Source organism: Budorcas taxicolor, chromosome 2 (genome assembly GCF_023091745.1).
Source record: "Budorcas taxicolor isolate Tak-1 chromosome 2, Takin1.1, whole genome shotgun sequence".
NCBI classification, from domain to species: Eukaryota; Metazoa; Chordata; class Mammalia; order Artiodactyla; family Bovidae; genus Budorcas; species Budorcas taxicolor.
Window position 1 is genome coordinate 106,386,188 of NC_068911.1, and position 15,707 is coordinate 106,401,894.

The 15,707-nt window shown below is 40.9% G+C and overlaps 1 protein-coding gene across 1 annotated transcript in view; it reads left to right on the top strand.

Annotated features, from left to right (window-relative positions):
* The window catches only part of ZRANB3 (zinc finger RANBP2-type containing 3), a 263,334-nt gene that overhangs the window by 224,223 nt on the left and 23,404 nt on the right, over positions 1-15,707 (top strand). The window contains exons 12-13 of the mRNA XM_052654562.1: positions 10,421-10,826; positions 13,835-14,029. Coding sequence (XP_052510522.1) covers positions 10,421-10,826; positions 13,835-14,029 — 601 coding nt within the window. The remainder of the gene's footprint in view (positions 1-10,420; positions 10,827-13,834; positions 14,030-15,707) is intronic.

The window sequence follows — 15,707 nt, forward strand, 5'->3', positions numbered from 1 at the left end:
CGCCTCCGAATAGCTCAGCTGATTTCTGTGAGGCATTTCATTTGCTTTGTTTCTTCTATGCCCACAGAGAAAACGTGCTGTGCCTAGGTGCTGCTCACTGCCAAAATTTTAATTAGTACATGGGAATGGACGTTGTGCGAAATTTGAAAAAGTCATGTCTTTTTTAGGAGAATTTAAATTCAATTTTTCAGTCAGATGATTGCAACTCTACTTTTCTCACTCAATATCACCTGGCTTGTTTATAAGTGTTAGTGAACTGGCTGTTTAGTTCCAGTTCCAATCATCGACCATCCACTGTTCTGGAGACCAGCAAGATATCATGGTCACCCACTTGTAAGCTACGGTTTTGTTCGTTCTTTGGGGAGCGGGAGAGGACAGGCATGAGGCAGTGCTGCCTTCTCCGAGAGCTGCCCTTTGAGCAGAGCCTATTGAACGCGACACCAGGGCTTTGGTTGGTGGCGTGTGCTGCACTGGAATGGCACCAGGCTTTGAGGTGCTTTATTGTTTTTTTGTATGAGTTTTACCAGATTTGCTTTTCCTTTCCTTTGGTTCTAATAGCTAACTTTTAATCCTGTCATCATGGCAGGGGATTTGTCTCTAAAGAGCGGTTGTTTACCATGGTGCAAAACGGAGCAAATATCTTAGGTCCCTGAACCTTTCAAATAAACACACACATTTCGCCACCTTAAGCATTTTGCAGGTTTTGTTCCCAGCGCTTCTCACCAAAAGCAATATTTTTTCTTTTGCTTTTCAAAAACAATATTGAACAAAAGGCAGGAACATAATAACTCAGTGTCAGCTTTATAACTGAGGAGAGGAATATGTTCTTCTCTTTCCTACACTTCTTATTACATGGGCATGTTGACTTAACTATATTTTCCCCAAAGCCTTGTGATAAAAATTACCATAAGCTTAGACTACTCTTCCTATTTAGAAACATGTACATTTAAGTTCCTTTTTATCATACATTAAAAGGGTCACTTAATATAGTTATTTCTTTATAAGAATAGTCACGATGAGTTCAAGCATTTGTCAGTAATTTGTTCTTATACTGCCTCCTCTGAAAGCAAGAATGTATTTACAAAAGACAAAAGACTTCTTAGCTCAATCTTGCTATTAAGTAACAGAGTTTTCCTAAGTCATAAAAGTATTGTCTTTCTGTGTTCCTGATATCTTTACCACTGAGAAATGCTGATAACATTAACAAAGTTGATAATTTTTCAATCATAAATCTGTCAGAAGAGTATGGGTGCTCAGTATATAACTGTCAGGATGGCTGTTGTAGCTTGGGGATTCTAGTTTGTTTTGGTGAGCCTGATAAAATTTGTCCATCTAAGGAGTCATGTCATTTATTGATAAATTTAATTTTTTTTAGAAAACATGCTTATGTGGGGAACATTTTGTTTACAATCATTTCTTATCCCTTTTATTCAGATGCTTTAATCAGTAGATCCACCATTCACTTTATGAAAATTAATAGAAAAAAGACAAACGAAAGGTAATTATATCCTCATCTTACTAAAATGCAAGACTTTTGCATTCATGTTAAATATCTGAGTCTACAAATCTTGTTGAAGGTCTTTCCTTCCTGTTAACCAGACATGTCCCAAATGCTTGCTGGGATCTCCGTGAGAAAGCTGCTGCTGATAGAGCCTTGTCTCAGAACTTCACGGAGGGTGTGTTTTGTTTTAAGCTGACCTACGTGACAGTACGCCTCTGAGTCCCGCCAGCACAGCAGTGTCCCCTATCGCTCCCCAGTCGTTATGATTCATGTGCTTTTTTCTCGCCTCATCAGTGATTCCGCTTTTTGACTGTGTGAGACTCTCGTGTCATTTGCTCTCTCAAGCTATTCCGAGTCCGGTTTAGAGGGACAGATAAATGAGCTCAGTGATGTGTCACGCCTGCACAGAAGTCGCTCCATTTGCTATTCTTTAATATTCTGCTTCTCTCTAATACACACTTTTATTTTTTGTGATTGGCTACTCTGTGTCTCCGTGGCTACACCGGCTTCTCTCTGGTTACCGTGAGCGGGGGCTGCTCTCTGGCTGAGGCGCGCAGGCTTCTCACTGTAGTGGCCTCTCCCGTTGCGGAGCATGGGCTCTGGGGTACGTGGGCTTCAGTGGGTGCAGCTCACGGGCTCAAGAGCTGCAGCCCCCGGGCTCTAGCGGTGCACAAGCTCAGTTGCTTTGTGGCGGATGGGATCTCCTGGATCAGGGATCGAACCTGTGTCTCCTGCATTGACACGTAGATTCTTTACCACTGAGCCAGCCACCAGGGAAGCCCTGGTATTATCCATTTTTTTTTTAAGTATTGAGAGATGTTAGAGAGACTCTCATTAAGAATTTAAGAGAATTTATGTATTTGTTTCCACTTAAAAGAGTTGGTTCACCACTCAAATGTACATTCGCAAATGAACCCTCAATCTCTCTTTACGACAGAAAATTAAGAAATAGATGGAGCTAATCAAGCTGCATGGTTATTTTCTAATCCAGTGGCTCTTAACTTTTGTCTCGAATCTCTTTGAGACCATAGAGAAGGTAAAAAACTGCTCTCTAAAAATGGACAATTTCAGGGGTTTTTCAGGCTCACTGAAGGCCATCCAAGGTCTTGTGAGAGGACCGTGGATCTCAAGTCTTAACTCATGTTCAGTAAACCTTTAACCCTTCACCTTCTGATGCATGTAATTATCGTCAGGATGCATCCAGGAGATTTTCTCACCTGTTTCTCTATCAGTTATAGCCACTTATTTTCAGAGAAACCACACCAGCCAGCTTCATGACTGATTGTTCAGAGGCTTCAATCTGAAAACATAACTGATAATATGCACCAGGTTTCTAACTGATTATCTCAGACGAAGTCTTGATTATTCCTGTTGAGCCTTATGCTCTGCCAGCCCTGTGGCCAGGGCACTACCTTGGACCTTCAGTCCACTAGCTGAAACCACAATCATCATTGTCCAATTTAGCCATCACAGCATTAAAGTCTATCCTCTCCTTCGTCTAAAATTATACCCCAAATGTATCCTTTGGTTCCCAAAATTATATAAAATGATTCTCTTTCCACCCACAACTCCTTTTCTGCATTTCATATTCTCCAGTCTCTTCATTATTACCCAAGCAGCAGTGGTTTCAAAATAGCCCCTCTGCTGACTACTCCCAGGCACTGTAAGCTAACCCTCCTCCCGGCAGAGACACACGATCAATTTCCTTTTGCTGTCAGTTACTGCTAACCTTTACTCTCAATCTGCTTCTGATTCATGAGACCTTCTCAAATGCTAGTTTCCAAAACTAGTCATTGCTTACATAGTAAAAGCAGTTCTTTTAAAGCAGCTTAAAGAGATCAGATCAAGGAAGCCTAGTGTGCTGCAGTCCATGGGGTTGCAGAGTCAGACAGGACATAGCAACTGAACAACAAAGATATCAGCTGTAAAAGCTGATATTTCAAGGCTCTGAGAATACTTTTTAATGAAAGATTTCTTACGTTTTTGTTTTGTATTGTTTAGAGCATTGTTCTTTTATAAACAAATCTGAAATGATCTTTTGTTTTATCTTTTGGTGGGGAGCTTAAAACGTTTTAGACAACTGGAATCAAATTCTTTGAAATGTAGGAGACAAAAGATGCTGATGTTATTTAAACATTATTCAGTGGAGGTGAATAATGCCCTGCTTTGTATATTTTATCTTTTGTAGTCTTTGTTTTTGACATATTATTCATTTATTTAGCTGTTTTATTTGTTCCTCTTTTAAGATGTAAGAGAAGAGCCAGTTGAGGGAGTGGGGTAAGACAGTAAATTGAAAACAAACACATTAACTGGAAGACTCCTTAATCAGTGGTGAAATCCTTACACTCTTCTCCTGCTCAGCCACCAGGTCACTGGTAGCTAGTGCTGTATCCTCCAGGCAGGAGACTGGAGGACTCCTTTCTAGAGAAACTGACTGGACCAAGAAAGGGCTACGGAGCCTGAAAGGGATCCCCGGACAAGCAGTCACCAATGACCTTTAGTGAGGTCCCCCACTTGGAGCTTCCATTGACATTTTAGTGTCTTATTTTTAAATGTGAATAGACAAGCCAGGACACAGAAGCAACCTAGATGTCCATCGGCAGACGAATGGATAAGATAACTGTGGTACTTATACACAATGGAGTATTACTCAGCCATTAAAAAGAATGCATTTGAATCAATTCTAATGAGGTAGATGAAACTGGAGCCTATTATACAGAGTGAAGTAAGTCAGAAAGAAAAACACCAAAACAGCATACTAATGCGTATATATGGAATTTAGAAAGATGGTAACGATAACCCTGTATGCGAGACAGCAAAAGAGACACAGATGTATAGAACAGTCTTTTGGACTCTGTGGGAGAGGGAGAAGGTGGGATGATTTGAGAGAATAGCATTGAAACATGTATATTATCATATGTGAAACAGATCACCAGTCCAGGTTCGATGCATAAGACAGGGTGCTCAGGGCTGGTGCACTGGGATGACCCAGAGGGAGGGGATGGGGAGGGAGGTGGGAGGGGTGTTCAGGATGGGGAACACATGTACACCCATGGCTGATTCATGTCAATGTATGGCAAAAACCACTACGATATTGTAAAGTAATTAGCCTCCCATCACTTCATGGCAAACAGATGGGGAAACACTGGCTGACTTTATTTTTGGGGGCTCCAAAATCACTGCAGATGGTGACTGCAGCCATGAAATTAAAAGACACTTACTCCTTGGAAGGAAAGTTATGACCAACCTAGATAGCATATTCAAAAGCAGAGACATTACTTTGTCAACAAAAGTCCATCTAGTCAAGGCTATGGTTTTTCCAGTAGTCATGTATGGATGTGAGTGTTGGACTATAAAGAAAGCTGAGCGCTGAAGAATTGATGCTTTTGAAAACTATGGTGTTGGAGAAGACTCTTGAAAGTCCCTTGGACTGCAAGCAGATCCAACCAGTCCATCCTAAAGAAAATCAGTCCTGGCTGTTCATTGGAAGGACTGATGTTGAAGCTGAAATTCCAATATTTTGGCCACCTGACGTGAAGAGCTGATTTATTGGAAAAGACCCTGATGTTGGGAAAGATTGAAGGCAGGAGGAGAAGGGGATGACAGAGGATGAGATGGTTGGATGGCATCACCGACTCAATGGGCATGGGTTTGGGTAGACTCCTGGAGTTGGTGATGGACAGGGAGGCCTGGTGTGCTGTGGTTCATGGGGTCACAAAGAGTCGGACGTGACTGAGTGACTGAACTGAACTGAACTAAAATAAATAAATTAATTTATTAAAAAAAAAAAAACTCCAGTGGGAACATGCCAATCCCAAACTGACACCCTGCTATATTTAAAATGGGTAACCAACAAGGACCGACTGTATAGCACAGGGAACTCTGTTCAGTGTTAAGTGGCAGCTTGCATGAGAAGGGATTTGAGGGAGAATGCATACATACATGTGTGTGTATGGCTGAATCCCTTTGCTGTCAACCTGAACCTATCACAACATTGTTAATCAGCTGTACTCCAATATGAAATTAAAAGTTTTTTTAAAAAATGTGAATAGACAGTGAAGGTCACCAGGTTTGGAGGAAATCCTCTCATGGGCAAAGTAGAAACCAAAATATGTGAGGACTAGTATGTAAAACAAAAAAAAAAGGATAGAAAAGAAGCAGAAATATTGTAATGAGCTGAGGAAAACTCAATATGCCAGCAAATTTGGAAAACTCAGCAGTGGCCACAGGACTGGAAACGGTCAGTTTTCATTCCAATCCCAAAGAAGGCAATGCCAAAGAATGCTCAAACTATCGCACAATTGCACTCATCTCTCATGCTAGTAAAGTAGCTCAAAATTCTCCAAGCCAGGCTTCAACAGAGGAGCCTGGTGGGCTATAGTCTGTGGAGTCGTAAAAAGTCAGACGTGACTGAGCACGCACACAGACACCTCTGCTATGGATTCTTCAGTTTTAGACTAAACTGGGTCACTTCCTATGGCTTCCATTTGTCCTGCCCTTACCTACTTGCATGCCTCTAGTTATGGAATCTCCTTTAAATGCCTGCTTCAACTCCTTCTACTTCTCCTGCACGTGCTGCTGAGTTCCCCCAGGCCTCACTGTGATGATACTACCTGTGAAATGTCTGCAGTTTTTCTTTCTCTGTTACCACTATCACCGTTAGGAGTTCAGGGTGGAGTTCAGTACCCCAGACTCCAGCTGGGAGTCTCTGACAAAGGGGACTGTAAATAAAAAGGAACTGGCTTTATTAATAGACCTGCAAGTGCCTGAAAGCACCCCAGGAAAATTTGGTAAAAAGGTGTATTAAAGAAACCAGCCAAAACCCAAGGCCATAATGGGACTTCCTACTTCTCACCCCAAAGTGAGCAGCAGAGATTACAGGGCTCGCTTCCGGTGGAGACCCGGTCCAAGAGAAGCACACCTCGGGGAAGCACGAGGCCTGAACTGTGTCCCAAGTTCTCAGGCTGAAAAAATTCAGATTAACAACTCATCCTCCAGGGGTTGGGACTGAGCGACTGAACTGAACTGAAGAAAACAAAAAACCTTCCATTCATATTCACAAGAAGTAGAAGTACTGCACCCACAAAACAGGAATAAGAAAAGGGAATAATCAAAGAACAAGGAAAAGCTCTTAGAAAGTGAACCTATAACATCAGAAAATAATAATCTGACAAGGACAAAAAGGAAGATAATGAGGAAATCACACCGAAAGTAGAACAGAGGTGGGAAAAAAACGTGAGAAAATGTAAAGAAAATCAAATGATCAGTTCAGAAGATTTTCCCTAATAGGAATTCCAAAAGTAAAAGAGAAAACAGAGGGGAAAAAATATAGGAAAATCTCCCAGATCTGATTAAAAAGATCTGAAGGACATGGGTTTTTCTCAGTACTTGGGATCATGAGTAGAAACCAAAACCAGGAGCACGCTGAAGCCCCTGATCCCCTGGCCTTTCCACCCTCTTACTGCTCCTGCTTTTGCCTTCCCTGGTATCTCTCCCTCCTCGTTCCACTCCTAACATCCCTCTGCTTTCCGTCCATGGCTTCTTACCTCCTCCTCCCTCTGTTCGTGGCATCCAGGCCTGTGACTGGAACCGCCTCTGCTTGTCACTGGCTCCCACACATGCATCCAGATGTTTCCCTTCAACTGTGGACCTGCCTCCTGGAATTCACCACCCTGACCCACCAGGCCTCATTCATATCTAAAAGTAAACTTTTATTTCCTTATCTCTTCTCTTTTTGCCTTCTATTCTAAGATAATGAGACAATAATAAGCCCATTTATCTTCCTGTATTCCCTGTTATGATAATTGAAAATGTCACCCACACAGTGTCATAAGTCAGAAACGTAGGGGTCTGAGGAGCACTGTAGTCCCTCCCGTCTTCCTCACCCTCCCGTTCAATCAGTATGTCCTCCCCGGTCTTCTTGGTGATAAGCCCATGTGTCCTGAATTCCCAGGCAGCCCTCCTATTCCGTCGCTCTTCTGTGCGAGGTCATTGGACATTTGAGAGGGAAATCTGTGGTGTGAAAAAGGTGAACAAAATTAACTAGTACAAAAATCGATCCTGGAGATAACTTTAAAAAACTAATTTGTATCTTCAGGTTTGAGATGATACTGCACATACAAATAAAATCAAAATACTACGAAAAAGGAACAAGAAGGAAATTTTACATGTTAAAAATATGACTGCCAAACTAAAATAATTTTATGGAAGCACTGAAAGGTAAAATAGAGCTAAACGCGTTTAGAGGGTAAAAGACACAAAGGAGGAAAATATGAAAGTAAAAGATGACGTAAATGTCCAGGTCCAACATTCTGCTAACAGGAATTCCAGAAAAGCAGAACAGAGAAAATGAAGGGGGAGAAACTATCAAAAAGAAATAGAAATGTCCAAGATCTAGAGATGATCAATACTATAGAAAATTAATAGGGTATCCTAGGTGCTGAGCAGAAATCATACAGATATAGATGACACAGATAGAGATATATAGACACAGATCATTGTGAGATTTCAGAATACCAGGGATGAAGGTTCCAAAAGCCTCTATAAAATGAAGAAAGAGTTTGCAACGACAAAGGAACGTTGTCAGTATCATCAGATGTTGGAAGAAATCAAGCAATTTCTTTAAAAATTTGGGGGAATTTTTTGCCGAGCGAAACTACCAAGAGTTAGGGCAAAATCAGGTCATTTAGAGACATGTACAAGGACTCAGAAAGTTAACCTCTCTTGTAAAATCATTGTCCTTTAACTAGAAATAGCTGGTAGAATCTGTCCACATTTGCTGACTGTTTGCCAATATTTTCGAAGTTCAAGGAGTTCTCTTTGCAGTGCTGTTGTATGAAATGGAACGTTCTCTTTAAATGTGTAACTATATTTGTTTCTTTGTTCCTTTTTTAACGCCAAATTCCATGAGTCTGATAATCTCCCTGCTTTCCTCCACCCTTTTCTTAGAATTTCTCTTGGACATGGTTTTAAAAATCTTGTCTCACGGTTGATTTCATTCTTTATATTTTTGTCTAAATTCTGTAACTTCCACAACTTACTAGATAACTTTGTAATAGTATATGAGTATATAAATAGTAGTCATACAAAATCAAAGTTGTGCATTATTGAGGAAGACTTTTTTCCTAAAATATATGTTCTAATTATACCAATATAGGAGCAGCATAAGTATTCCTTCTTCTCTTCCTACCTTTTTTCCTTTTTTAGAAATTAAGATACTTGTGATTATATACATTAGTATAAAGTTTGCCATCTTAACTATTTTAAGTGTATAATTCAGTGACATTAATTACATTCATGGTGTTGTGCAACTGACACCACTGTTTTCAAACCCCATACAGAGACTCCATAACCACTTAGCAGTAACTCCATTTTTCCCTTTCTCACAGCTCCCAGTAACCACTGTTCCTTCTGTCTTGATTAATTTGCTAAATCTTTCTTATTCAGCACTACTAAAGAATACAGATAAGATTTATTATGTAAACTTTCTCTTTGCAATATTTGGATGTCACTATAGTATCTGTAATCTATTGTGGCATTACAATTTACCCCAAAACTTAGTGCCTTGAAACAACAATAGCTGTGTATTTTTTCTCATGGTTTCTGTGGATAAGGAATCCAGCCCGGGTACAATGGAGATGACATGTCTGCTTCCTCAGAAGTGGGGCCTTTGCTGGTCGATCCCAAGACTGGGAGCTGGAATCTGAAAGCTTCTTCACTCACATGTCTGACAGCCGATGCTGACCATCGCTGGGGGGCCCATGTGTGGCTGAAGAGTTGAATGCCCATATGTGGTTTCTCTGGTGTGGCCTGGGCTTCCCCACAACACGGTGGCTGTGTTCCAAAGGCTAGTGTCCCTCCCGAAAGATGAGGAGAAGGGGAGAGTGCCAGAAGCCCTGTTAGCCTCGGTGACCGAGCCTCGGAAGTCACACAGCAATGCTTTCACGGCATTCTGCTGACCGACACTGTTACAGAGGTCCACCCAGGTTCTAGGAAAGGAACACAGACCCCACCTCTACATGTAGGTGTGTCCGTGTGACAGCGTGAGGCAAGTGTGCGAAACGGGGTAAGAATTGGCCATTTTTGGAAGTGCAGTCTGCCACTGCGTGCGTCCACCATGTACCCAATTCAGGCCTTAGCAGGACTTCTCTAAAATTAACTCCTTTAATTTACCTTAACTGCTGGCTAATCAGCTGTGGAAATGGCTGTTATCCTTTCTCTTAATTAGGAGGTTGAAATTTACACATCGAAAAGAAGATGGAAAACATGAGATCGTGAAGTTGCTGCTTTTAGAAAAGAGAAATCTGTTTCTTAGAAACAAGATAATTATTAAACTATCTCTATTAAAGAAACTGTTCTAATTCATATCTTTACTGCTATTTGAAAATATTCCTTGGTCAGGAAACTATTTTAATATGAAAAATATATTGTTTATGAACATTGTTTTTGTTTATAGTTTGGGCATGAAAACATTTTTCAAGTCTTGATTGACTTGAAGTATTTAAACACACAATTGCTTCCTTTCCCTGACATACATCTAGAGGCCAAAGTCTATTTTTATTATATGACTTCTATAGCCAAGTGACCTAACTTCTCTAATGCTTCAGTGTTGTCATTTGAAATTTGGGAAGAGTAATACTACTTGCCTCACAGAGCTAGGATGAGGATTAAATGAGTTGATATACATAAGATGCTTCACACGTTGTAAGTGCTAAAAAAGAGTTAGACACAAAGTATATGGAGACAGTAGTGGTATTCTACATGTATGTATATGTGAAGAGTCATCACAGGGCTGAATTCATTTCCAATAGGGTATTCAAAAGATAGAGGAATATGGTTAACAACAAGTTTGTTAAGCTATTTCATTTAGGAAGAACACACTCAGTAGCCTCTTAATTTAATAACTTTGTTTTTTCCTAGTTTGAAAAAGAAAAACAGCATGATATTCGATCATTCTTTCTACCAAACGCTAAGAAAAGACAGTTGGAGACCTCCTGTGATGAATCAAGGGTATCCCAGGAGAAAAATACTATAGTGCCAGCAGACCCTGGAAAAACAGCTACAAGAGGTGATGAAAGTGATCTTGAACCTGAAGCTAAAAAACTGAAATCGGTCGCCATTGATGACCCTTGCAGGCCCCCCAAGGAGAAACCCTGCCGGCCTGGGCAGGCCGAAGCTCGGCTCGCGGTCGGGGCCTGCGAGGCCAAAGCCCAGGCCACTAGCCCAGCCCTTCGTGGTGAGGGCTGGCAGTGTGCTTTCTGCACCTACATCAATAACTCAGTGTTACCCTACTGTGAAATGTGTGAGAATCCGCGGGGCGGTGCTGGTGAGTACATGGAGGGCAACCGTGAGGCGGGTAGCAGTGGGGTCTTCAGATAACCTGTGTGTTTAGAGACAGCTGCTGTCATCAGAGATCCACGCCTGGGTTCCGACTTCAGCATTTAAGCTGGAGGAAGAGCTTCATATAGTGAAGACTGTGAATTTATCCCCTTGTGGAATGCGAAAAGCTCCCAGTTCTGTCAAGAATGTATATCCCCCAGCGTCTGTGACACGGCATTAATTTGGCACAAATGGACATTTCTGATTAATGCCAGCAGGATGTGAATTCAGTGGGCAGGAATAGAAGCTCTGTTGCTATGGCAGCAAATATGCCTTATAGCCATAGACCTGCTGTTTTCTTTCCTCTGTAGATAATACTTGTTTTTAAAGAAATTGTAGATTATTTTGTTTAAACAGCAGAATGAATCGAATGCGGCTTCTTCGCCTACTGAAATATTTATTGTGCCATGTTTCTCCCATGAGAAATCAAAAAAATTCCTCTATTGATCTTCTTTTAAGAACCAAATCTCACGTCTGTTTTATGAGTTTATTCTTTTCTAAAACATGCTATTTAAAACTAGAAATCATAAACATACCTCAGAGTATGTTTTGCTTGTGTGATATGATATGCTTGCTGGTGTTTTATTTTTGAAGTGATTATTAACAACTGTGGTTATCTTAAGAAAACATCATCAGTATTCCTTTGTTTCCAGTTTTAGAGACCATTTTTATGGTAACTAAAAATGCCAAGTGGATGATTTTAGAAACTAGAAGAAATTATAAATAAAATCTTATCAAAGTGTGTAATGATTATACACACTTTCCCATCATACGTGAATTCCTCAGAGTCTTGACATTAACAGAGACTCAGCAAAGATAGAAGCTCTAATGCTCCAGTTCCTTCCTGCTTGCCTTGCTCTCCTCTGCCTAAATTTTGATGAAAGAAAATGTAATCAGTAGCTGAGTCTTTCCTCCTTTGATTCTGGGTGTTCCTCCCAAAACTGACAAGTCTGCCATCTGGGTGATTATATTTGTAATGTGGACACCTGTTGTCTATGAACTAAATTGGAGCCACAAGCTTATCCCATATAATATCTCCCACAATTTGCATTATCTCATTCAATTTCCAACTGCTACAGGCAATAAAAATAAAGTATCTCATGACTACAATATAATATTAGCTCACACAAAGTCTATAAATTGAATGACTGAGCAATAAAAATCATGGTTTAATAGGGTTTTATAAGTTCTGATTTTTCTTTATGATACCAAGAGCAACAATGAAGATTTCTAGAACCATGATTTAATAAGCAAACTGTCAAGCAGTCTAAAAAAACAAAACACCTTTTGTGAATATGAAACAATCTGATTTAAGAACAATACATATTCCAAGTAACAGTGATAGTGTTGATATATGATAGTTTTAATTATTAGATTAATACTACTACAGTTTGACATAGTCATTTCCAACCTTGATTTGGATGCATCCCAAAAATTAAAAAGCAGAATTCCAATTCATCTAAATTTTAAAATCAATACCTGCTATGTAACACTTGAGGAAACAGTGAATTCAAAACATTAAATGAACGATATTAGGATACAGGACTGGAAAGTCTTATAAAGTTGCTAACTAGTGGTCTCTAGTACGTTAGCTAGTACATTAATTTGCTGTAACGTACATTGAATACTTGCTGTTGTTCAGCCACCAAGTTGTGCCTGATTCTTTGTTGACCCCATGGACTGCAGCATGCCAGGCTTCCCTGTCCTTCACGGTCTCCCAGAGTTTGATCAGATTCATGTCCATTGAGTCAGTGATGGCATCTAACCATCTCACCCTCTGTCATCCCCTTCTCATTTTGCCTTTGATCTTCCCCAGCATGAGGATCTTTTCCAGTGAGTCAGCTCTTCTCATCAGGTGGCCAAAGTATTGGAGCTTCAGCCTCAGCATCAGTCCTTCCAATGAATATTCAGGGTTGATTTCCTTTAGGATTTACTAGTTTCATCTCCTTGCTGACCAAGGGACTCTCAAGAGTCTTCTCCAGCACCACAATTCAAAAGCACTGATCACTAGAGTTGTCAGTATGTAACATTTCTCTTGTGCTTTGTTCTCAACATCTATTGCTTATCCTCTGCATCTGATACTTCATACTCCCAGATTTGTATCTCTCATTTGAATTCCAGATTGGATGTATGCAGTGACCTACATAACATCTCCACCTGGATGTCTAAAGGGTACCTCAAGTTTAACATGTCCAAAATGAAATTCTTGATTTATAGTCACTACATCTAACACCAAAGCTTCTCTTGCCCTGTCTTCCCTACGTTGTGCTAAAAACCTGAGGCAGCGTCTTTGGTTCTTCCCTGTCCTCCCGTCTTCATGAAGTTCTGCTAGTGTGACCTTTACAAAGTGCCTGATGCCAGTCCCTACATCTTCACTGCTGCCATCACAGTGGAAGCCACCAGCATCTCTCTCTCAAGCCTCCCTGAGGCTGGTCGTTCTCTCCACAGAAGACGGAGGGAGCCTTTAAACCTTAGATCATTACATTCCTGTGCTTACAGCCCTTTAATGGCTTCCAGTGACACTAAGGCTCTAAGCCAAGAACACAGGCCCCCTGGGCCAGGCTTCCCAGATCCCTGAGCAGCTCTCAGCTCCAGGGAGCCTCCCACCCCATCCCCTTACTCACTTAATTCTCTTTAGCAGAAAAGATCCTATTTGTTTGCCTGTTTATCTCTGCCCTTTGGAATGGAATCTCTAGGAAGCAGGGACCTTTCTGAGTTGTTCCCTCTGCCTTTCCAGCACCTAGAGTGGTAGCTGGTGATCCCCAATAAATGTTTAGAAAGAATGAACAGATGTTGCTGACTTTGTTCCTTTTTGTACAGCTCAGCTGTGACATGTTTAAACTCTACTTTCTGTACTGGCTTTAGGGTACACAATGACTTTAGCTAAATATAAGTGTAAATTATTTGTTTTTCATAAATTATTTTGTTTGTTGTTCAAATTTGTTCCACAAATAGATAGCCTCAGCCACACCCAGAATAAAAACAAAAATGAGAAAGATGATTCTCAGGACATCTCCAAAAATATTCAGACTAGTTCTGATGGGGAGAAACAAGTCCTGGCACATTCAGCACCTGAACCGTTAGCTGAGAGCAAGGAAGAAATTTCAACAACTGAGAGTGAAGACAGACTCACCCCCCAGCCAAGTGATGGTAAGTCTTCTTTCCATTTCCAAGTAATAACCATATGCTTGGACGTGGAACACTGTTAATAGGTTTGCGATTACTACCTTGTTCCAGGTTCCTTGTATTCCCTTTTATATTAAAAATACCAACCATTTGTAACTACATACATAAACACCAGATGGCTAGAAAAGCAGAGCTGTTGGCATTCAGATGTTAGAGAGAGAGCTAAACTCCTATGGGCTACATGTGCTATCTCCGGCCTGTTGCCCACCAAGCTTCCACCAAGCTTGGCCCATTCTTGCAGTGAGAGCATGGTTTTGATATTTGGGGGTTCTTTTGGACACCATGGATTGCTATAAGATTGACAGATGATTGACAGCCACTTAGGAGATCATTAATCCTTTACAAGTGAATTTCTTTTATTTTTTATTATTTCTGGTTGCACTGGGTCTTTGTTGGTGCATGTGGGCTTTCTCTAGTTGCAACAAGTTGGGGCTTCTCTCCATTGTGGTGTGCAGGCTTCTCGTTGCGGTGGCTTCTCTTGCTGTGGAGAACAGGCTGTAGGCACATGGGCACAGTAGTTGCAGCGTGCAGGCTCAAGGGTACAGGCTCAGTAGTTGTGGTGCATGGGCTTAACTGCTCTGCAGCATCTGGAATCTTCCTAGACCAGGGATCGAACCTGTGTCCCCTGCACTGGCAGGCGGATTCTTATCCACTGTACACCATGAAACCCATACACGTGAATTTCTTTTAAGTGGTTACAATTAATCGGCATATTTTATATTTAGAGTTTTGAGGGTTGTTGTTTTTTTAAGTAAAATGTTTTCAAGGAACATAATTTCCAGACTGTGAATCATGACCAACCAACCATGTAGTGTCTCAGGTTTATTTACTTCTTTCATTGATTCCATTCATTCTTTATGGCTGCAGTGGTTGGCAAATACCAGCCTGCATGTCATCCATCACAATCTTTATGGGCCAGCTGGCAAAAGACTGTGAGTACTCTGGGGTGATTTTCTTTGTTACTCAGTTTGTGACCATAGTAGCCAACAGGTTGATGTCTCATTATAACAACCACCAAGTGTTCGGGATGGATTGTCAAAGTTTTTCTTTTAAGTTAGTTGCCGTTAAACATAGATATAGTTTAGAGTTGGATTCACTCTAGTTTATAGTTTAGAGTTGGATTCACTCTAAAAAATAAAAGTGTTAGTCACTCAATCGTATCCAACTCTTTGCAACCCCATGGACTGTAGCCCACCAGGCTCCTCTGTCCATGGAATTCTCCAGGCAAGAATACTGGAGTGGGGTGCCATTCCCTTCCCCCAGGGCTCTTCCCATCGGCAGGCAGATTCTTTACTGTCTGAACCACCAGGGAAGTTAAACATAGATATAATTCGGCGTTGGATTCATAGCTCTAAAATGAAATGTTTATTAAGTATTTCTAAACTCTAGGCGTCTTCCTTTCTTCTGTACTCAGCTTTCCTTTCCTCTAATTCCTCAAGGTCTTCCCAAAACTACCTCACAATAGATTCTGTTCAGGTCTGTTAATTTTAACGGCCTTTAAGCAGACAGTCTGGACTCAGGCGTTTTGTCTCTAGTTCCCTTGTGTGTACTGTGACGGTGCCCCCAGTGAGGATGAAACCATTGCTCTCAGACAGTGTCCAGGTCAGTGAACAAAACATCAGACCCAGAATCGGCGACTGGC